At 40.0% G+C, this 21,618-nt stretch overlaps 3 protein-coding genes across 8 annotated transcripts; 2 read left to right on the plus strand and 1 right to left on the minus strand.

The window, feature by feature from the left end:
* Positions 1-1,039: 1,039 nt before the first annotated feature.
* LOC116267842 (tRNA dimethylallyltransferase 9) lies at positions 1,040-9,998 on the plus strand. 6 transcript variants are annotated; one of them, XM_031649777.2, is made up of 11 exons: positions 1,040-1,381; positions 2,068-2,121; positions 3,277-3,319; positions 4,642-4,750; positions 5,865-6,063; positions 6,162-6,375; positions 7,228-7,352; positions 8,249-8,343; positions 9,191-9,266; positions 9,491-9,627; positions 9,711-9,998. In XM_031649777.2, the coding sequence occupies exons 1-11, from the start codon at positions 1,094-1,096 to the stop codon at positions 9,775-9,777; spliced, it is 1,407 nt and encodes a 468-aa protein (XP_031505637.1). In that variant the 5' UTR covers positions 1,040-1,093; the 3' UTR covers positions 9,778-9,998. The 6 variants fall into 6 exon arrangements, with proteins under 6 accessions (XP_031505637.1, XP_031505632.1, XP_031505646.1 ...); XM_031649772.2 differs by having other exon boundaries at positions 7,228-7,341; positions 8,232-8,343; XM_031649786.2 differs by having other exon boundaries at positions 7,228-7,341; positions 8,232-8,343; positions 9,720-9,998.
* A 2,219-nt stretch (positions 9,999-12,217) lies between these two features.
* Positions 12,218-16,230, plus strand: LOC116261659 (malate dehydrogenase, mitochondrial). The gene is made up of 7 exons (XM_031640449.2): positions 12,218-12,588; positions 12,716-12,889; positions 13,071-13,239; positions 13,325-13,386; positions 13,505-13,629; positions 15,070-15,187; positions 15,834-16,230. The coding sequence occupies exons 1-7, from the start codon at positions 12,337-12,339 to the stop codon at positions 15,969-15,971; spliced, it is 1,038 nt and encodes a 345-aa protein (XP_031496309.1). The 5' UTR covers positions 12,218-12,336; the 3' UTR covers positions 15,972-16,230.
* Positions 16,231-17,618: 1,388 nt separating this feature from the next.
* LOC116261674 (signaling peptide TAXIMIN 1) lies at positions 17,619-18,330 on the minus strand. Its single transcript, XM_031640457.2, has 2 exons — positions 18,112-18,330; positions 17,619-17,952 (listed from the first exon to the last, which is right to left on the minus strand). Exons 1-2 carry the CDS (start codon positions 18,222-18,224, stop codon positions 17,829-17,831), a joined length of 237 nt encoding a protein of 78 aa, XP_031496317.1. The 5' UTR covers positions 18,225-18,330; the 3' UTR covers positions 17,619-17,828.
* Between the last annotated feature and the right edge of the window lie 3,288 nt (positions 18,331-21,618).

Genomic DNA, 21,618 nt, shown 5'->3' on the forward strand with positions numbered 1-21,618 from the left:
TCGCCCTGTGTCGTTCATCGCAGCGTTGATGGCGCTTGCTTTGTAACCAGCTCTGACGAGCAAAGGATGACGACGAAGGAGAACAAGATGAATGAACTGGACAGTCATTCTTCCATAACGATTCAATAATCGCCCTAACTTCTTCTTCATCTTCTCCTCCTTCCTCCTTCAATCCGACAAGAATCAGGAGAAATGCTCTCTGTCTGGATCACTATTACCCCTTGGAACAGAGATCCCCAACATGAAAACGCACTCTAAAACTCTTTTGCCCCTTTTGCCTTTTCTCATTCTTCAGCTAAAAGAACCCAAAGCCACCTTTTTGCTGCGAGAGAGGGAGGGCGCGAAAACGTGAACGGCGGTCCTCTTTGCTGAAGGGAAAATTTCACTTTCGGTCCAATTTTTTTCCGTAATATCTACATAATGGTTTATTATTTTAAAAAAGCCATTTTGTGTCCTGTCGAAACCAATACCAGCCAGCAAGTGCCATTCTAAACAGTCTGACACAGCTGGTCAGACCAACTGCTGGTTTGATTTTGATTTTAAATAACGATTTCCTTCAAACAATTAATTTCGGATTTTTACTTGATGGTTTCATTAATCCTTTCCATATGCAAATTTTTAATATTGAACAAGAAAAAAAGGTTTGTTCTTATTTATTCTTTTGTTCAAAAAGCAGCAATTTCTGAAACTACATGCTCATTTTTAATTAAAAAAAAAAAAACATAAATACCGCAGAGCAGGTTACGTGTTATACCGCACCACTTAAGATTTTTGAACAAATACAGTTGCTTGTTATAAAATTATCATAAATTAATCCCCCAATGAGTAAATCGTTTAAGTACGGAAAAGAGAAAAAAAAAATCTGGCGATGGTTTTCTTTGTTGACGAAAAAGCCCCGAAGAATTGAATGATATGACGCCATGAAGGGAATGCTACCCCTCAGTGAACGAGATGGATGGCGAACATGCATTTTAGTAAAGGCCTAAGGGTATTATCGTAATTGAATTCGTTTCAAAGAACTTGGGCGGAGCTCCTTGGTTCCCCTCCGAACCCAATCGCTCGTTCCGCCAGGGAAGTGACGGGAGTGACCGCCATGAGCAGAGGATGGAGTGTGCGGGGTTACGGCCTTCGGCTGCAAACCTTACTCTCCTTCTCCCCTTCCGTAACTTCCGGTCAGCTCCGAACTGTTCACCGTTGGAGCCATCGAAGAACGACGACGACTCTGAGCGTGGAGGCTAAGAAAGAGAGCGGCGACTCCAAGAGGAAGAAGAAGGAGAAGGTGTTGGTCATCTCCGGACCCACCGGGGCTGGCAAGTCGAGGCTTGCTCTCGATCTCGCCAGGCGACTCAATGGACAGATCATTAGTGCCGACTCCGTTCAGGTTTCCCCGTCTATCACAATTCATGTCTCTTGCTTTCATTAATTTCATACGTTGACGGAGTTCATTCGTTAAGGTTTAGATTCCGAGTTTCTCTGCGAAAATATTGCGCACTATGAGTTGCTACTGTCAAGGTTTTCATTAATTTTTGCGGTTAGTGGAGTTCACCCGTACAGATTTTGGTTCAAGCTGCTGTTTCAATCATGCTACAGTAGGCCTTATTTTTACCAGTATTTTCAACACTTACTGGAGTGTAACTTATTTTATTTTAGAATCGAGTTGTCGTGATTTTGTTGATACGAGTGGCTCCTGCGACCGGAGTTCTATTTTTGGTGAATTTTTTGCTTGTTGCTTATGTTTTTCATTGTTTGATCGCTTAGTAGTGTCGACTCGTTTAATTGCAGAGCTTGTGCGTCCTCGGTCATTCTACAAGTGGACAATTTTTTATGAATTTTTTTGGCTAGTTTCGTATAATATTAACGATTAAGGTTTAGGTCTGAGACACGGTAGTTTTGTTTCTAGTTTCTACAAAGTCATTGTGCAAGGAGCTTTTCTTTATGAGATATCTTTATCGCGTGTTGAAGATCTCAAAAGTCAAATACTTTTTTTTTTCCAATGTTGCTTATCTATTACCATAGCAATGTATGCTTATACCTAATTTATTTTTTTGATTGCACCATATATTCCAGGTGTACCGTGGGCTGGATATTGGATCTGCAAAGCCTTCAACTTCTGAAAGAGAGGTTTTCACTGTTGCATTTTTTGCTGCTCCTTAAAAAAAAGTTGATACTTAGAAATTTATAGATATGTTTATTCATGTCCTTTTCTGCCTGCCGTAGTGGCATTGTAGTAACTACATTACTCTGTATGATTTGGCTGAAATGACTTTTTGAATGTTACATTTCATGATACAAAACATTGCAGTTAATGCAGCTAACACTGGAGGCTTGGAATAGGAATAAGACAAATATAATTGATTCGATGTTTTTGGATTTTGAATATGGCCATGAAGTGGCATGGTATATTGGTGGCGGTGACATGCCATACGAACACCAGATCCACATGATATGAGTGTCCACACATCATAGTTTGGTTATCAGTGCTCTCTTTTAACTTTTAAGTTGTAAATGTTTTCCTCTATACATGCAAACAGCATAACAGAGGAATTTTTGATAAATTTATCTTGTATTGTACGCAATCAAATTTTAACCACTGGAGCTTGATGGAGGTTATTTTATTCTTCTGAAGGTGATCCATATCAGCATTGTTGGATCTAATTGATGATGATGAATTCTTACAGCAGTCTAATATCACATGCTAAGATGGCAAGATGAAGGGAAAAGAAGGCAGAGGAAAAGGGAGGTGTAGAGGAAGTCGAATGCATTATATTAAGACAATATCTTAATCTGGACTTCATGCCTGTCAACTCTGCTTAGTAATCACAAGCAACATAACAAATTCAGCTCATTGAATTTGAAGCATTTTTCAAATGAAGATAAAAAATTACTACACAAAAATGAAAGCTAAAGTATGATGGATTTCCTTGAATATCTTCTAATTTTACTGTTAATTTTGAAGATATTATTTCTTGTAGATTTTGATGATGATGTTGGTTGTGGCTTATTAGCCTGTATGTGTGTTTTTATTTGTTTGTTTATCGTTCTGTGGAAATGACTATGTATTGCAATGCAGGATGCATTATTATATTGGAAAACACAGTGGCTTTTCAAACATGAAAAGTACAAGTGTATTAATTCTCCATCTGTACATGTAACATGTCCATGCTTGTATGCCTTTGTGTGTCCTTGCAGGTTTTTGTTCTACATGTTTATGATCATGTTTTAATTAGCATCTTGTTGAATTGGAAGTTACTTTATTGTCCTTCTTGTTATATGCAGGAGGTGCCCCACCACTTAATTGACATCTTACACCCATCTGAAGGTGATTATTTCACATTCCATTTCTAGAACGGAAAGTTTTTATCGCTTTTTTTCTTCTTAAAAGTGTCTTATGCAATGCCTAAGCTACTTGTCAAACAGATGGATTTCCTACTAAGAAAGACTGATCATATTTCGTCCAACCAATTATATGACTAAACTACATGATTACTTTTGCCTTACTGAAATGCACAATTGAGTATTAAGGAATTGTTGTGATCAAATTATTTGGTTAAATAACTTGAAGACCAGTGGTCTAATTGTGTTTAATAATGAATTTTCAATTTTGTTCCGATGTATATATGCTGTGGGAGATATTACTGACAAGCTGCAGGTTACCTTGAGAAGTTTCATGATGTTCTTTTCTCAAGAGCCATCTTCACTCATAGCAAAGGTTGCATCGTAAAATGGTGTTGTTACTACTTTGTCATTGCTACAGTGCTAGCAAAAATTGTCCAAAGCTGTCAATCCAAAACATGATTCCAAAATGTTTCACTGTTAGATAAGCTAGCCCTGTTGGTTTCTTTAGTTTGGCAACTTTTATCCTGCCTTTGGCATTGGTAACATGGTGAAGTTGTGTGGAATATATAGTGCAGATGTGCAATGGAGAGCCTGAGTTTGACTGCTTGAGCTTCTGGTCGTATCTTAGTTTCATGTTCTAGTCTTAGCTTGAGCTCCATGCTCAAATGTGGGTTGACCAAGTATCACTTGCCTTGGTTAAGCTTAAGCCTGATATTTGCTAATGAAAAAAATATCAAGAGTCCATGTCATTGGGTGTAGGTGCAGAAGGTGCAATAGAGCGATTTCAGAATGTGCAAATGCTTGTTTGCATGTAGGAGTTCACATTTTAGAAGTTGCCATTTTTGTTTTAGAAAGCATAAGCAAGTTGCACAAGTTCAGATCATATAGATGTATATATCTTGGTTCTTTTGTAAGAAATTAGAAACAGGATCTTTGGTTCTTTTTTAACGGAAATTTAAATTTGTTTAAGAGGAAAAATATTGATGATCATGAAATACTGGTTTTGAAATTCTTAAATGCCTATGTATGATTTGTAAATGGACAATCCAACAGTGATTCATACTGAGCAAGCTTAGATCACATCCATGTGGTCAGCTGCAGAATAGGATGTGGAAGGAGTAAGAAAATTGCAAAATTAAATGGTCCATGTCCTTCTGCCATTAAACAAGCAACGGAAGAAGCCTAGAAGCGAGATGTGAGACAAAGTTACCCTCAGTCGACATGTGTTAGTTCTTAACTTCTTAACTTGGATAAATATGTGAAAATTGAGTGCTTAATGGACTCAACTTGTTGTTTGTGCACTAGACTATTCTGTAGGACAATTCTTTGAAGATGCCAGACAAGCAACTGAAGATATTATCAGAAGTGGGAATGTGCCAATTATCGTTGGCGGTACAGGATTATACTTACGTTGGTAAGTTGTAACCTTTTACTCTCTAATTGTCATTAATATTGGTAATGTTCTTTTCTTTCTTAATTTATATGTTGCAAATGTATGCATATCAGTCTACTATAAAGTTTCTCAATTGCTGCATATCACTGAAAGCAGATGGATGTTATTTGAAATGTTGAACTGTGCGCTGAGAAGCCATATGGTGTCAAGAGCCCAAATTAGCAACCAACTGGAAGAATTGAAAATGCCTAAAGTAACAGTGTAATATCAAAATTTTAGTAGGGTGAAGCAGCAACTGTTGGTCTTTCAGCAGCTTAAGCATGTCTAGGCATGCTAACATGTGAGCATTATATTGTCGGTGTATGTCATGCAGTTGGATGAGATTTTTTGAAGATGTGTGGATAGACTTTTGTTTCATTGGGAAATTGTTACAGCACATACTAATTTTATCTTCCCACTATCATGTGACTGGCATCATATTAAGTTCTTAACTTAGCCTTCCTATTTTGTAGGCTGAGAATAGAAGCTTCATGTAGCAAGCTGTGAATTGTATCTGGTTGATTGACATAATAAATGCACATGTTTCAAATACTGGTTGAATTCTTATTTGTGAACTCGTTGGGTGATAGATACTTCTCTTAGATAGAAGTAGTTTTATGCTCATCTATCATCTGTTGGTAATTTTCTCAAGGTCAGATATTTTGAATTTCTAAAGAAAAGGGTGGTTACCTGCAATTGTATATCTAATGTTAATATTCGTCTTTGTATATTTGAATCTTATACCCCATGGATCCTTCAGAAAGGGCCAAAGCACTATGCTGGCACGGGTTCATGTGCAGCACCTGACAGGGCCAGTGTGCCATCATCTTGACCTTTGGTCCAATTTGAGATTCAATCATCTTTGACAAAAAGAGAAAGCTTATAGTTATATTATTACTTTTAAGTACCTCTAGCACATTAATCTTTTTATGTATACTTCCAGGCCTATCTTTAATGCACTGACATGTCATATCTGTGCACCCACTCAATAAGATACAGCTTACATGTTGCTCCTCTCTTAGTGTATGACTGTATGATATTCTTTAGATGGATTATGAACTCAGCTTTGTCTTTTCATCTTCTTTTCATTTTCAAGGTACATATATGGTAAGCCAGAAGTTCCAAAAGCATCTTTGAAGATTGCTGCAGAAGTTGATTCCGAGCTACTTCCTCTGCAGAGACAAGGGGATTGGTGCGCAGCTGTACAATTGCTTGAGAAAGCTGGTGATCCTAAAGCTCATCTTGTGCCTTCAAATGACTGGTATAGACTCAGGCGTAGTCTTGAAATTATAAAGGTATGCTGCACTATTTAGATGTGAAGGATATTTTTTTATTTCTCTTCTGAGGCTTCTTTGACAGCATTTTCTGTTGATACATCTCATTTATCGTGCAGTCCACAGGGTCACCACCATCTGCTTTTAGTATACCATATGATTCATTTAGGGAGCAACTGGAGTCTAGAGCATCTGATTCCTCACCTGATAGTGTCTCTTCTTCAAATGGACCATCTGAAGATTTGGACTATGACTTCATATGTTTCTTCCTTTCAAGTCAAAGAACGGAACTTTACAGGATGATCGATTTACGGTGTGAAGAGATGCTAAAAGGTACTTGTTTAGATATTTTCTGGTTCTTCTTTGTGCTGCTTAGAATGTTGGGGTAAGCCTATAAAGTATCCTGTTAACTCTTAAATGCCTTGTCAGCACGCTTGTTCTGAACATCCTTTCTAGAAGGACATGCACCCTGATGGAACTGCAAGCTCCTCAGAAGGTGCCACAAAGGAAGTTTGAAAAATTGAGTCTTGTATCTGTTTCTTTTTAATTAATTTGTCAAAAAATTGAAATGATCACTACTTTTGGCAACCATGCTGAAGAAATCTGCAATCATCAATTTTCACTGCAAAAGAGTTTGAGAATTTAGACAAATTCCTGCTTCTAGCCGGATGAAATTACACAAGTGTACAAATGTATGCCGACAAATACACACATAGTAGAGGCTTAACTGTTAAGGCACACACACAGAGAAGGGGAGAGAGAGAGAGAAGGTTCATGGTTGTGATGGTTGAGGATGAATGGATGCATGCATCTGCATCCGTGTAAACTGTCTTTCTTAATGTAATAACATGGGGTTTTGGGCTGGAACTAAGACAGAACATTGTATGATAGAAAGGATTTGGGTTGAAATTTGTGAAACCTTATATGTATTTAGATGCCCAGGAAACTGATCTCCAAGAAAGAGTCAAAGTGTCACTGCCTTCATGTGCTTTGCAATAAGTTAACTTTACAGCTGCTCAACTTTCGAACTGCCAACATCCCCCTGCTCTCCTCTTAGGTCACTTGAAAGGGTTTATCTTGAATTGCCTACATGTTATTTGTTTGCTTTCTAGTAGCAGTTTGATGATTGTTTCCCAAATGAACTTAGTGCATTCGTAAATTTTTTCTGAAAATGCTATCTGGCAGGCAACCCTGGAGTTCTTACTGAAGCTTCATGGCTTCTTGATATTGGCCTTCTTCCAAACTCAAATTCAGCTACTCGAGCAATTGGATATCGACAAGTTTGTCTTCATAAACTTGGTGATAAGCATGTCTGTTCTATAGTTAAAGATTCATTGCTAAGTTATTTGTGTGCGTCATTTTTATACGAAAAATGTTGGAGCTTATGTAAAGTATTCCTGACTTTTCACAATCAATTGGAGGGAGTAAGAGGGGAGAGGCACAATCTATTTGTTGATTTACATGGTTGCTCAAGTTTATAGTTGTCAGTCATATCTAGAAACTTTTCACTTGTGTATCTTTTTCCATCTTAGGGTGAAGCTTGGTCTATTTACGAGTCATCCTTTTTGGTCCCCGCGGTGAGCTAGGTTGGAGGCATATAGCACTTTGTGACTTTAGACAGGATTCAACATTAGAAGGCCCACAAAGTATGTTGAAATTGAAGAAAGCTATTAGCTTTCAAGGGGCAATTCCAAGGGGGGAATGTGAGACGTGGAGTTTCCCAAAGAACTCCATGCAGTAAACTTGCCAGAAACAATCCGATTGTGCTACAAACAAGGGTTCCTTATACAATTTAGAGGGAAACTGGAAAAACAAGTTTCTGTGCAACTGTTCACCGCTTTACCAATATGAACAGTGTGAAGAAAATGAAATTTGTAAGAAATGCTGTTGTGGAAAACATAGTGAGGATATTTTAATATCTTTATATGCTTGTTTTTGAAGTATTTAGCACAACTTGTTATACCTGTGGCATTAAAAAAAAATGCCGTTTAAACATTTGGAAACATGTCCATGTCTGTGACCTCGCCTCCTCAATTATGTAGTACTGGTATTGATAAAAAATTATTTCCACCTAATTATCTGATCAGTTTGCATGACAGTCAGGCTAATCTTTTTTATGATAAGTAGAAAGTATTTAGCTACAATAAGAAGCCTGTCAGAATTGTGGTTGGTACTCTGTTTTCATGCAGGCTATCAATTTTTACAGGCTATGGAGTATTTGCTAAGTTGTAGACAAGAAGGAGGGAGAACTTCTCCTGGAGACTTTTATGCTTTTCTAACAGAGTTTCAGAAAGCGTCAAGGTCAGCAACAGGCCCTATTGTTGTAACTATTAAAATAGAAAAAATTTATCCTTTTATTTTCCTAACTAGAATTTTTTGCTCTAAATGCACCCAAAAGGAAACAATTAAAGTGTTTCCTCATCTCTTCCTGAGTTTGTTTTCTTTGAAGATATTATGTGGAGAAAAAGCTTTTGCTCATAAGTATTGACTGTGAGCATAGTAAAACAGGCGTCACCCTTGAACGGGGATCCCTTGACAAAATGGTTGTGATCCGTCATAATCTTCATTTTAGAAAAAATTTGGAACACAATTATATTGGATATTTTCAGAAACTGGTTTTTCAGGGAAAATCTCAGCACTATATTTGGTAAGCCAAAGGAAAACACATGCATGTGGAGAGAGAGAGAGAGAAAAGCTTGAAGATGTTAACAAACTAGCAGATACAATAGGCAAGAAAGGAATAAGCACGGCAAAACCTAGAGCAACCATTTCCATTTTGCACTGAAAGTAGAATTGTTTACTATAATGGATTCAAACATATTCGCATACACTCTCTGTGTGTATTTGCGCACGCGCGTGTGTGTGCATGTGCGCGCGTGTGTGTGTGCACGCGTGTGTGTGCATGTGCACGAGCATGTATGTATGGATGTGCATGTATGTCTGTAACATGTATGTCTGTAACTTACCGTAGTGCAGTGTCGATATCCAGTATGGGCACTAAATTGGAGCCTTAGGTATAGTATAACTACTGTTTGCCTTTTATTCTTCTATGTGTCATTTCTATTGCACTTTTATAGGATTATGTTGTTACTAAGAGACCCTTTGAAATTGTATCTAAACTACTAAACCCTCAAAATCTTATGTGCAGAAACTTTGCTAAAAGGCAAATGACGTGGTTCCGTAATGAACACATATATCAATGGCTGGATGCTTCTCAACCCTTGGTACGATACTTTTCTTCTTAAATTACATTTTTTTTTAATTTTTTGTTGTTTTGGATGGATGAAGATTGCAGCAATATTTTAAGTTGTATACAGAGAATTGGCATTTCAATTACTTATCTTCTATGTTGTTCTTATCTAGTTGTAAACGATTCATGTCTATGTCATGGTTCATTACATGGTTTCCAGTATATTCGAGTTTTGATCAATTTGGCATGCCTTTGCAGGAAAGAGTGCTTGACTTCATTGTTGATGCCTACTTTGATGAAAATGGACGAGTAGTCCCAGAGCAACTAAAAATGCACAAAGATATCTGTAGTCCTCGGGAAGCTTACGAACTGAAGTCCTATCAGACAAGAAGAAGGTATGGGCAACCTCTCTTTCTCTCTCTCTCTCTCTCTCTCGCTCTCTCTTTGTTTGACTAACTGCATAGAGATTATGACGTAGGTATTTCAGCAGGCGTGATGATTGTTCTGGTATTATGGATTGGATACTGAGGACTCAGAGACTATAGCGGTTATTTATGGAGAAGGATTTCCATCAAAACCCCTAATACCGAAGTCCAATGATATTTTTTCAATTTATTTTTATGGTTATAGTGATGCATGAAATGCAATTTTGGCTGAGTGAACATTGATTAGTACTCCCATTGAGACCTTAACTAGTGGTTGTAATTTGTAAATTTTCTTTTTTACTTGGTCTAATTCCGTTAAGGCTCTTTTTCTTGTTTATTCATATAGATGCTTTGGGTTGAACAACTGGTTGGAAATTAGGATGAAAACATCTCCTGAAATGATGGTTTACCTCGGTGTAAAAGGTTGCATCTAAAATATGACGCAACTGGTCCAAGAGAAGGGAAACTGCAAAGTACACATCTCGTTGGTGCTGATTGTCCTTTAATTTGGTGATAGACATGCTCTTAACTGCTTCTGTAATCTGTTCCCTTTCGCCCTCTGGTCCATCCCCTATTTTCTGCATTCTCTTGCTTACTGCTATTTTGGCTCACATTAGTACACATTGTTTATGTACCATAACTATATTATCCGTCTCATTGATTTCTTATTCATTCTGCTAACCATTTAATCAGCTGCACTTCCTCGTGCCTTACAGTCCTTCACTTCGCATAACCTTCCACAGTCGCTCCATACAGGTTCTGGTGCCTTGCTAATCACATTTTATAACTTCTCTATCTGTGCTCCAAGCACCATTTTTGTGTCAATGTAACCATGAGCGTGCACTCGTATGCCGCCTGCCTTGAGATTTTGTGAATGAACTTCAAATGGGACCAGTTGATGAAGGTAGGAGGTCATCAGATTACGTAGGTTCTCAGAAAAAGTAAGATAGATGAAGATTGAAGACTGAATACATTGAAGAATTTCATGGTAGTGTTTGAATGACACTGAAGCAGCGGTTTGGAGACAAAGCATTGTTTTGCCTCTAAAACGTCTTCAAAATGTTTGGGTGACGTCACAACCAGGTTTTCTGGTAGATGAGATTTGAAAAAACTTGTTTCTCAAAAGGGATTGAATGGTCTGGTCCCTCCACCCCCCACCTCCCCTTCCCCCTCATCACCAACACACCTAACTGTTTTTTCCACCAACTATTTTCTTTGAGGTTCAGAGTAAGGGAGGGCCTGGATGAAGTGTCTCTACTGAAATACTTTTGTCTGACCCGTGCCAAAGCTCTCTCAGTCCTTTTCATTGTTCCCGTCGGCACTCCTGAGATAGCATAGTAATTGTGGCATAGAAGCGTCTTACATGGGTGTGATTTTGAGGCACAATGACACTCACTCTCACAGACAAAGCATCTTTTATGGGTGTCACATGCACACACAGGCAAGGTTTTGACCACCAAATTTGCGCCATTCACCAGTATTAGGGGCACGGTGTGACGGACGGATGATGATAGATTGATGAGCCTATTCTCTGCCTTCCGTTCTGAGATGGGAAATGTGGATGGCTCTCCGAGGGCTTCTGGTCGATTTTGATCTATCTCCAGCGTCAAGTCTCCATCTGGGTTTGCTAAATGCCTATTATCTGGGTCGATGGGCACCCAAGCGACCCTGACTCGGTTTCTTCTGGCATAGGAATGTAAATGGTTCCGTTTCGAGTTGGATCCTCTTTTCAGAGTTTGACCTAATCAAATAATCGGGTTCAGATTTTGACCCCATTTTTTAAAGCCAACTTCGTATCCTGAATAAGTCGGATCTTTATTGGATACAAGTTGAATATGGGTCTAATATTCAATTTGAATCCGATCACCAAATCAGATTTGGATATTTTCTTTTACCAAATCCAACTAAACAAACTCAAAATCGAATCAGTGATCGAGTATATCTAACCCATTTAAGTACCTTTGGCCTACTTGTCTTGAATTTCTGAGTTTGTTTCAAAGGAAAAGTCCATCAAAATAATTTGGACCCAAGTGATTATTATAATGAGAGGAGTCTTTAGCAATTGCATCAGAAGCCATGATTTGGTTTTCCATGAACGTCACTCTTTGCGTCAGCCAAATCCATATGTTGAAGAAAGTTTCCCCACTTCTCCCAATATTATATAATTTTCAGTACGCACCTGAAGTTGATCTCAGCCTTTTTCTTATTCTTCTTTCCACCAAACTACTTCATGAATAATGTGACCTTCGTGCTAAAAAAATTATAAGGATCAACCATTTTTTTGATGTATTTCACAAGATTTATCAAGACGAAAAGAATGTGATGTTTGATTTTTACGTAAATTCAAGAAATCCATATAAAATTTTGAAAAATATTCGAAAATTGATGAAGAAAACCATTTACTTTTATCCTGATTGGCGTCGTGTCTGATTATTGAGAGACGCGACGCGAAAAAGAAGAAGGGTTTGCTTGTGAAGGACAGTTGGGGGAGAGAAAAAAGAGGCGTACAGGGCACGCTACTTTTTTCCCCTTTTTCTTGGGGCTTTTGCCGCTCGTTTACGAGCGCCTTTTCTCGCTCTGACATCATAAACTCACTCACCCCGATTCCATTTCTCGCTTCCCATTCTCTCTGAGAGCGAGTGTGCAGGGTTTCTCGGAGTGTGAAAGGGGAGAGGAAAGATGAAGGGCGCCATGCTCAGATCAGTCGGAGCCGCTCTGAGGAGGAGCTCCTCCGCGTACGCCACTCGAAGCTTCTCCTCCGCGAGCGGCCCCGATCGAAAGGTGGCGGTCTTGGGTGCTGCAGGTGGCATCGGCCAGCCCCTCGCGCTCCTGATGAAGCTCAACCCCCTCGTCTCCAGCCTCGCTCTGTACGATATCGCCGGAACCCCTGGCGTGGCCGCCGATGTTAGCCACATCAATTCCAGGGCTCAGGTCCGCTCATTTCCCCGGCTCTTCTTCTTTGTTTTTACTTCCTCGTCGTGGCTGCTTCATCGGATCTGCAGATCTGGGGAACTGGGTTCTCAGGTTTTGTATTATTTGGGTGAATAATCTGTTTCAGGTGGCTGGGTACATGGGCGAGGATCAGCTAGGGCAAGCCTTGGAGGGTTCAGATGTGGTCATCATCCCAGCCGGTGTTCCCCGCAAACCTGGCATGACCCGCGACGATCTCTTCAACATTAACGCCGGCATCGTCAAGTCCTTGTGCACAGCTATCGCTAAATACTGCCCTAACGTAAGTTTCTCGGCGACCTTCTGCGTATTTGCGGAATCCATCTGCATTTTCAGGTTCTTTTTCATCGTTGGGATGAGTTTCTTCCGGTTTATAGTGCTATCTTCTTTTTCCCCAAATTTCTCTCGATCTTGTTGGTGGGGCTTGGTGCCTTGTGCTGAGCTTATTTTCAAATGATAATCAGGCGCTCGTTAATATGATAAGCAACCCGGTGAACTCCACTGTGCCAATCGCTGCGGAGGTCTTCAAGAAGGCCGGAACTTATGACGAGAAGAAGCTTTTTGGTGTGACCACGCTTGATGTTGTGAGGGCGAAGACATTCTATGCTGGGAAAGCGAAGGTCCCTGTTGAGGGTAGGTTTTTGCTCAGTTTGCTTCGTCGATTACATTGACTCCGGTGGGTTTATTCTCACCATCCTTTTGGGATTTGTTCATGCAGAAGTTGATGTCCCCGTAGTTGGTGGGCATGCTGGAATCACCATACTTCCTCTCTTTTCTCAGGTAAATTTTCACTATCTCGCTTGGACGCCTGCTTTCTTGGTTACGAGAAACTTTGCTCTAATAGTTTTATGTCATCAAGATCCAGTAATGATAAGGATTTGGTATATCGTGCTTCCAGGCAACACCCAAGTCAAATGCTTTGTCAGATGAGGAAATCAAGGCTCTTACGAAACGAACACAGGACGGAGGAACCGAAGTTGTGGAAGCAAAGGCAGGAAAAGGATCTGCGACATTGTCTATGGCGTGAGTTTACAGATTACTTTTCTGATTTTGGTGGTTCTGTTTGGTCGGGGACATGTGTAGTGATTATATTATATTGTTTACGCCATACCTTTCCTTGCATATGTATTAGCTTACGGTTTACATGTGCTAAAGTGATTCCGTGGTCATATCCTTTTATGGGTGCTGTGAGGAAAAAGTAAAATTACAATCTTGTGATTTGTTGCTGTTTCTGCTTCCCAGTTGGAATGATGGTAGTTGATGTTCCCAGCCAGTTGGAAATCTGCTGGTGACATGCCCAAATAGGTGTTGTTGATTCCGGAGAAAATGATACGAGCCTAAATCTCTATTCTAAATCGTGCTTCTATAAGATAGCAAGTACCATTTATCAGCGTTAACTTGCTTCATTTTCTTTACTATGGTTGCCAAAATTCCTTTCTTTGCCGTCCTGAGAATGGATTTGCAGTGATTTGTAGCTAAACATTTTTATGCCTACCTATTATGATTGTAATACTGATATGCGTGCTAGCAGAAATCCAGTTCATTTGCCATCTGACTCGCATATTCTTCATCAAGATGTAAAATTTTATTGTTAGTTTTGTTTTTTTTTTTTCATCCTTTGATCTGCTCAAATTCATAAAATGTCCATGCCCCCTTCTGACCTTCAAAAAAAAGGAAAAACTGAAGCCATCAACAAAACATGTTCTATTTGACATTCTTAAAGGGAGGAATGTCATTAAGTAGGACGTTTGGGTTGCACAAATTGGGTGTCAAGATGATCCTCAATCATCTCGAGCAACAATTGAGCAGGCAGGCCTATGTCAAAAGTTCATTTTGCTTTACCATAGCAAAGCATACAAAAATTGAAATCGTTCTTAAGAAATAAAGAAATAATATGGTCTCAGTTTCCAAATAATACGGAGAAGTGGTGTTCAAGATTCCACCAATTATAACCGTTCATATTATAAATGAACTTTTTCTTATGTGAACCTTTCTTTGATCTTGTAGGTCCTTGGGCTTGTGTGCGATATTGTGATTCAAGATGCACTGACTGGAAGCTATTATAGTTTAAATCAGATGTTTGCCTGTGTATGCTTGTTTAGTACTGACCGTGTACCTTTCTAATTCTATGCAGTAATTGCTTGAGTAAACATTTTGTATCTATGGCATTGGCTTGCATCTTCACCTTTGTCCTGCCTTATCGTCTATCTACTATCTGTAAAATCCACCAGCTCGTGTAAACTGATACCTCTTGAATTAATTATGTTCTAACTGTATGAAAATTAACTTACCTAAGTAATGAATAAAACTTTGCTACCTTTCTCTGATTCTTTGTATGTATGATAGTCTAAAGATCTGTATCTCCGGAAAATGTTTTGCTTAATATTTTTCATTACAGTTTCTTCAATTGGTTCATTTTGAATTTTGCTGTTTATTGTTCTGATCGATGTGCCTCTTATGCAGTTATGCTGGCGCCGTTTTTGCTAATGCATGCTTGAAAGGTCTTAACGGAGTCCCCGATGTTGTAGAGTGCTCTTTTGTGCAGTCAAGCATCACTGAGCTTCCGTTCTTTGCCTCCAAGGTAATCTAGAAGTTGCCATCTGGTCCGGTTGTCTTAATTCTTGTTAAACATTTGGGATGATCATGATGCCCATAAAGATGCCTTGGAAAACCTCTGCATGCATATGATTGGGTCTCAAGTCTACGTATGACTGTTATTTTACTTCTCGCTTTGGGTGTATATATTGTCTATTTTGGCCAATGTCTGTTCATAGCCTGTCCGACCTGGTTCGTCTAATCTGGTAGAACTTATTTGTTTCTTAGCTAGGTTTTTCTTTTAGATATATGGAGGGGATTTCTCTTCCTAACTTTGAGGCTCTGTTGTAAATATCGGTGCCTATTGTACTTGTATGTTTAGTCCTCCTCAAGAATCGGCCTGATCCCGAGCCCAGTGGCCGATACAGGCCGATAAATTAATAAGAAATAGTTTAAATGTTCAAGTCATTTTTTAGGGTTGAACAGGTTGAGCCAAAACGCTTGTCGACTATATACATCACTCTTTTTAAGTATTTCTACTGCATGTAGGATCAATTGGACCCGATTGTGTTTCGTTTCTTAATCTTACCTAAGGTTCTTTGTAGGAGACTATTTGAACTTGGGTTTTGATGAACGTGTGACGGAATGTGAAGACTGTATGTTGTCCTCTGACGTCATGTTGCCTGGCGCAGGTACGGCTCGGAAAGAATGGCGTGGAGGAAGTACTTGGGTTGGGATCATTGTCTGATTACGAGAAAGAGGGCCTTGAAAGCCTCAAGCCTGAGCTGAAAGCCTCCATTGAGAAGGGGATCAAATTCGCAAACAACTGAAGCCTCAATCAGCTTTAGAACACAGTCCAGTTTTGCATCTTGATCAGATGTTCGCCTCTTTCATTTTCTGTTTTTCCTTTTTTCCTTTTCATTGTTGTACTACCTTTTGGATTGCGGGACTGCAATTGTTTTCCAGATATGGATAACTTGAGGCTTGGACTAGAGAACACACCCTAATAAGCGGAACAGCGGCGGCAGCCTGATGTAGGAAGTGCCAATAATTTTTCATTCTTGGGGCTCAAGAGCCCCGTCTTTGTGACATCATTTGTTTCTCTTTGATTGGTTAGCTTCTCTCTCTCTCTCTCTCTGTGCGTGTGTGCTAACCTCTAAACGGGCTTTCAGTTGGTTGGGATGACAATGGGTGCAAAGCAAAGCAGCTGTGTATGTCCGACTCGGAGAGGGAGAGTTTTCAGTTCTGTGAAGAGAGAGCATAGGAACATGTAGGACGAGTGGTAAATTTTCTACTTCAGGATTGGGAAATTGATCTAACAGGTAGCCTCTCGGATCACTAACTGATGCCTGAGAAACTTTCCACTAAAAGCTCTATTGAAGTTCATCTTACGTGGCCAAGCTACCTGGAAAACTCATTCACTCGCCGGTGAACTTAAAAGCAAAGAGACTCCTTTGGGCGCTCAAGCCATCAATTAAAAGCCACGTTTGATCCCGATGACCCCATCCTCCGGACGGGTTGCCGTCCTCTGTCTCCGGCCATGTCTCGTTAAACCGTGTATTTAAACGTGCACTAGGATGTTTTTCCTTCTATCTGAAACACATAAACAACGGATGGTCGTAAGATAATAGAACTGTCGTAGTGTGTCCCCAACATGATGGCTGTATAAAGGTAATGGTACACCGCTAGCCGTCGGCGGTCCCGTTCATCCAAGTCATGGGACGACACCACAAACAATAATACCATTCTTAGATTCTTCTTCTCTTGGACAGGTTACACATTTAGTGCGTTTCGACAACCTTCATCCACTCTCCTGCCGCTGCAGACGAGGTGAAGAGAAGGATGATCCCACTCTCTGGCACAACTCATAAATGAGAGGGAGATAAGACTCCGCGGAACTGCAGTAAACCAAAAAAGAAAAGTTCTACTAGCCACGAGGCCCTTCCCCAGCCAGCGGTGGACGACAAGTCAAAGTCTCTTTTTTCTCGGGAATTGGAGGAAACTCAGGAAAGCGTGCGGCGGCCTGAACAAGAACCGACTGTTGGAGCAGTTTTCGGCCCAGCACGAGTCTCTGTTGCATCCTTTTCAGACAGACGGCATTTAGATATGGCCTCGCTCGCTCGCGAGGAACCATTCTCCTTAAGCCCCGAGTCCTTCGAATCGTCCCACCTTCACCGACTTACCCGCCGGCAAACGGGGTCAAATCAAATGGCACTGAAGATAAACGACCCAACTGGCGTCTGAGAGGAAGAGAAACGTACGCAGTTGTTCATGAATTTTGGTACACCATCAAAGCAAAAGATGCCACGAATTTGTCCGCCTTCACGACCCATGCCGGATGCGCTGTGTCACTCTTCGATCGCCTACTCATCCGCAGCAACCACATCCGGATTACGCAAAAGGGAGAAGGGAAAAGAAGGATTTCAAACAGAAGAGAAAAAAAGAACAGGAGATGGGAAAAGTCGGAGGAGGAAAAATTGGAAACAAAATATGCTTTCACTATCTGATAATACACAAACAAAGCCTACCAACCATCACCATCACCAATAACAATGACAAGAATCAAGAGATCACGACCACCACCCTTAACCCACACTTACATCAATCGGACCAGGAAAAGAACTGGGAAACAGAGCAAAGTGGGAAGGGGAATCGGCGAGGGCGATGCGCCCACACTCTCTCGAGTCTCAACAGGGGATTTGGGAAGTGAACCATTCCATGACGTGGATGGGCGCCTTGATCAGCTCCAGCGCCACTTCCACAAGCACGGTCACGCAGAGACAGCAGGGGCATATGCACGATAACAACAACCTGCACCAATTGCCAACACCCTGACGCTTTTAAGAGAAGGCGAAAGTGAAACGAAATAAAACCAGAGAGGCACACCACCCTTTTCGGAGAAGAAGAAATAGAAACGAAACAGAACCCGAGGGAGGGAGGGAGGGAGGGAGGGAGAGAGATGGGCAGTACCCGACGATCCAAACGACGACGCCGACGATGGAGATGAGGAGGCAGAGTAAGGCGAAGGGGAGGCCCAGGAGGAAGCCCAGAGGCCGGCACTCACAGTCGCACTCGCAACACATCTTCTCTCTTCTTCCTTAGCAACGGTGTCTTGATCTCTCCCCTCTCTCGGCCTCAGAAAACTTCCCCCTTGCCTTGCTGTCGTCGGTTTCCTAAAATTTCTACGCGCACATTGTCCTTTATTCCTTGGCATCCGCAAATGACCAAAATACCCGTCTTCAGCCCTCACGGTGTGTGAGATTTTGCTTGTCGTGTACGAAAATAATTCTCAAGCTGTCAATCCTGGACTTATATTTATACTTACATCTTTATCCAGCAATATTAAAATTTTTCTTTTAAATCATCTTTGCAAAAAAAAAAAAAAGAGTTCGATCTCCGAGCCATGGTTGGCTTAGCATCGTCCTTTTATGCACATAACTTAAATGAATTCACATAGTTGAAATTGGGTTTGGTAACGTCGAAACAAAGTCTCTAGAGTGTTAATACTTTCGCTATGCTTTAATATATATATATATATATATATATATATATATATATATTCAACATGAAATATTGACTATTCAAGAAATCAAAACAAAAACTAACCAGGCTACTCTCCATTCATTCATTATGCCAACCTCCTCAAAAGTTGTACTAGAACAACAATCATGGTCGTGTTCTCCCTATTAACTTTTCGGAACAAAATAAGATCGAATGAGTCAGGTCGCATGTGTTATATACATGATGAACTAGAAATTAATGTTAAAAAAATAACATGTAAATGAATGATTTTGGTAGTATTCGAAGTTGTTACATGAAAGCGTGTGCAGTTGCTCAACCTTATACAATTTTTATTATGGGCTTGTAGAATGTCTGTTAAGCATGAGTGCATCTAACTCTTACGGGCTTTCTTGCGTCTCTTCCAGGAGTACGACGGATATTATTGACGAAGAAGCAGTTCAAGTAGTGATAAATTGTTTGAATAGTGTTTGATATGCACAGTCATATTGTGTTCTTAGAACATAAAATATAAGAATACCATATTTGTGTTCATTAAAAATATAACGTAATTATAGCTGTCATTTTCTAAAGAACTAAACGTTAAATATAATAGCACTTGTAGTGAAAAAATAAATCAATTTTATATATGGAAGCAAAATAAAATGGTGAAGGTAAAATTTTTAATTGATAAAATCAGTAGTTAGTTCCTAGGTCTTCCTTCATAATTGTTTGAGGAAAGAAAGAAGCACGCGTGTCGTACCAAGGTGATGCATACGTGATTGCTGACCTCCGTTATTCTTTTAACTGCAAATGGTAGGTGTGCGACACTTAGTTGAACGAGATAAAATAGTTTTAAACCTAGAGGTAAAGGGAAAGAGAAGAGATTTTGGCCTCTTGAACTTGCTTATCAAATCAGACTAATATAATATGGATTTAAATTAAATATCTACTAAATTATTTTGATCTTAGAAAACCCACTTCGTATTAGCTCCGCAGAATTTTAGTTGATAAGACTCTTGAGATTGTTTCTATTAATTTAGAAGCACGCCAACTTTGAATTGATGTTATCTTGAGCTTGCTAACATTCGCAAGTCATCGTTTTCACATGAACAGAGCCTTTGCGGGTCATTTAAGTTCTTTTTTTTAAACTATTCATTATTCAAATGATTGGCAGCTTCCGAACACAATTAATTTGTTCAGGTAGGCGCCAGTGATGGATCAACCAACCCTTTTATAAAAACCTCAAGTGGAAAAGGTTAGGTGCTTTTTGGTTTTTTCTTTCTTTTTCCCTTTTTTTAGGGGCCCCAGAATCGTTGATTATTTGATTCAACCTCTCCCCAAGCGAAGCAGAACTCCAGTCGGCAGAATGTTTTGAAGAATCTCATACTCAATCTGGCTTCACATTGTATGCAATTTCTCTATCACACAAAAACTTTTAGACGAGTGCTTTGTGTTTTTATGTCTTAGATCTACTACACAAAGTTATGTGGCGTAGAGCCAAAAGTTTTTCGTTGAGAGGCAGAGTAGTACACAGCAGCCCAATTTCAAACCGTTCCAATCTTAGGCCCTTCAAATACATTGGAAAATGACTCAAAGAGGCTAATACATAGAAAACACTTTCAAACTTGAAAAATGGAACAAATTCACATTTTCAAAGTGATCATGCTCACTTCAAGGGGCTCAGTTGGTCAGCGTACAGATGATGCGCCTTCAATTCAATTTAATATGTGTTGATTTTCTGGACTGCAAACAGTAGCATGCATTACACTCGAGTTGAAAGGTATACCGCAGACCACTCAAGTCCTCAAGCAACCCTGAACCTTGGGGGCCGATGGGAGGAAGAATGGCTTTACTTCTCGTATACCAACAAAACGATCACGCTCAACCTCGAGCAAGGCTTGTCAGAGAAAACTTATAAACATGTGGGCCTATTTCTGAGATTATGTTAAAGAATGGGTTCCTCAATGACAATTTCTGCCTTAAATACAATAATAGGTTTGGAGAAGAGAGAAGACAAAGGAAAGTTGTTACAAGATAATCCGATAGTAATTGTAAGCTGAATGGGCCAGGCTCATGCATTGGCACTATCATCTTGTCTGTTGTGTCCCCATTCTATCCAAGCATCTTTCAAGCAAGGGGGCCAATTATATTTTCAAAATTTCGACAAGCGACCAAAACATAATTTTTCAAAATTCCTATATAAGATAAATGAATTTTTTAATTTACATATAAATTTTAAAAAGAAATTGCTCCTGCTTTCAAGGCTTGGGATGGAGCCAAACGAAATGGGGGCCAAGTGGGAGCATTTAGCCTGAGGGAGAACCCACATGCGTTAGGTGGAGAAGGCCCTCCCCTTCATCCTAGCCTCAATTTCTGCCACTCTTTCTTATTTCTTATCGGTGAAAGCCAGAAGATACAAGCCAATAAGACTAAAAATTCAGGGAAAGAGAAAACCACGTTCTTGGAAAAACACTGTCGATGTTATGAATGGTTAAGTCCATAAGTGCGACCAATTCCATCTTCTGCAAGTTTCTTGGCAGCCAAAGCAGTCATCTTTCGCGCTAAGTAAAAACGTAGATCCGAAGGATTGGATTTGAATTTCTCGTAGCTCATAGGTAGGCGCTTAGATTTCAGATCAGAATCTAGCTCATGTTCATATCTTTCTATTTGGACACATTGCTGAGCACCGCATGTTCCTGATGGCCTCTTCATGGTGGGGAGGGCCTGGATCCTTACGTTCCAATCTTTCCCCCGACGATCGTGCGACGCCATTTTTTGCCTTGGTTTCGACTGTAAGCCATCCTGAAGGTCTAAGCACGCCTTTATGGCATTACTCGTTGTAAGAAGTGTCCTTACGAACCAGCCAAAACCAAGCACTGCACTCTACTCGTTTACCAACATCGTTAGTCGTTTACCAATTTTGTTTTGGGTCGTTTGGCAGGAGAGACACTGTCCCAAAGATTGGAACAGTTCATA

The sequence above is a fragment of the Nymphaea colorata genome, chromosome 1 (genome assembly GCF_008831285.2).
Source record: "Nymphaea colorata isolate Beijing-Zhang1983 chromosome 1, ASM883128v2, whole genome shotgun sequence".
NCBI classification, from domain to species: domain Eukaryota; kingdom Viridiplantae; phylum Streptophyta; class Magnoliopsida; order Nymphaeales; family Nymphaeaceae; genus Nymphaea; species Nymphaea colorata.

Excerpts from the sequence above, each read along its gene's own strand:
- LOC116267842 (XM_031649772.2), top strand. The coding sequence starts at position 1,094 with ATGAGCAGAGGATGGAGTGTGCGGGGTTACGGCCTTCGGCTGCAAACC. Across the intron at positions 2,122-3,276 it reads CTTCAACTTCTGAAAGAGAG|GAGGTGCCCCACCACTTAAT; the intron begins GTTTTCACTGTT and ends TGTTATATGCAG. Across the intron at positions 6,376-7,227 it reads GTGTGAAGAGATGCTAAAAG|GCAACCCTGGAGTTCTTACT; the intron begins GTACTTGTTTAG and ends GCTATCTGGCAG.
- LOC116261659 (XM_031640449.2), top strand. The coding sequence starts at position 12,337 with ATGAAGGGCGCCATGCTCAGATCAGTCGGAGCCGCTCTGAGGAGGAGC. Across the intron at positions 13,387-13,504 it reads TACTTCCTCTCTTTTCTCAG|GCAACACCCAAGTCAAATGC; the intron begins GTAAATTTTCAC and ends TCGTGCTTCCAG. Across the intron at positions 15,188-15,833 it reads TTCCGTTCTTTGCCTCCAAG|GTACGGCTCGGAAAGAATGG; the intron begins GTAATCTAGAAG and ends TGCCTGGCGCAG.
- LOC116261674 (XM_031640457.2), bottom strand. The coding sequence starts at position 18,224 with ATGTGTTGCGAGTGCGACTGTGAGTGCCGGCCTCTGGGCTTCCTCCTG. Across the intron at positions 17,953-18,111 it reads GTCGTCGTTTGGATCGTCGG|GTTGTTGTTATCGTGCATAT; the intron begins GTACTGCCCATC and ends CAATTGGTGCAG.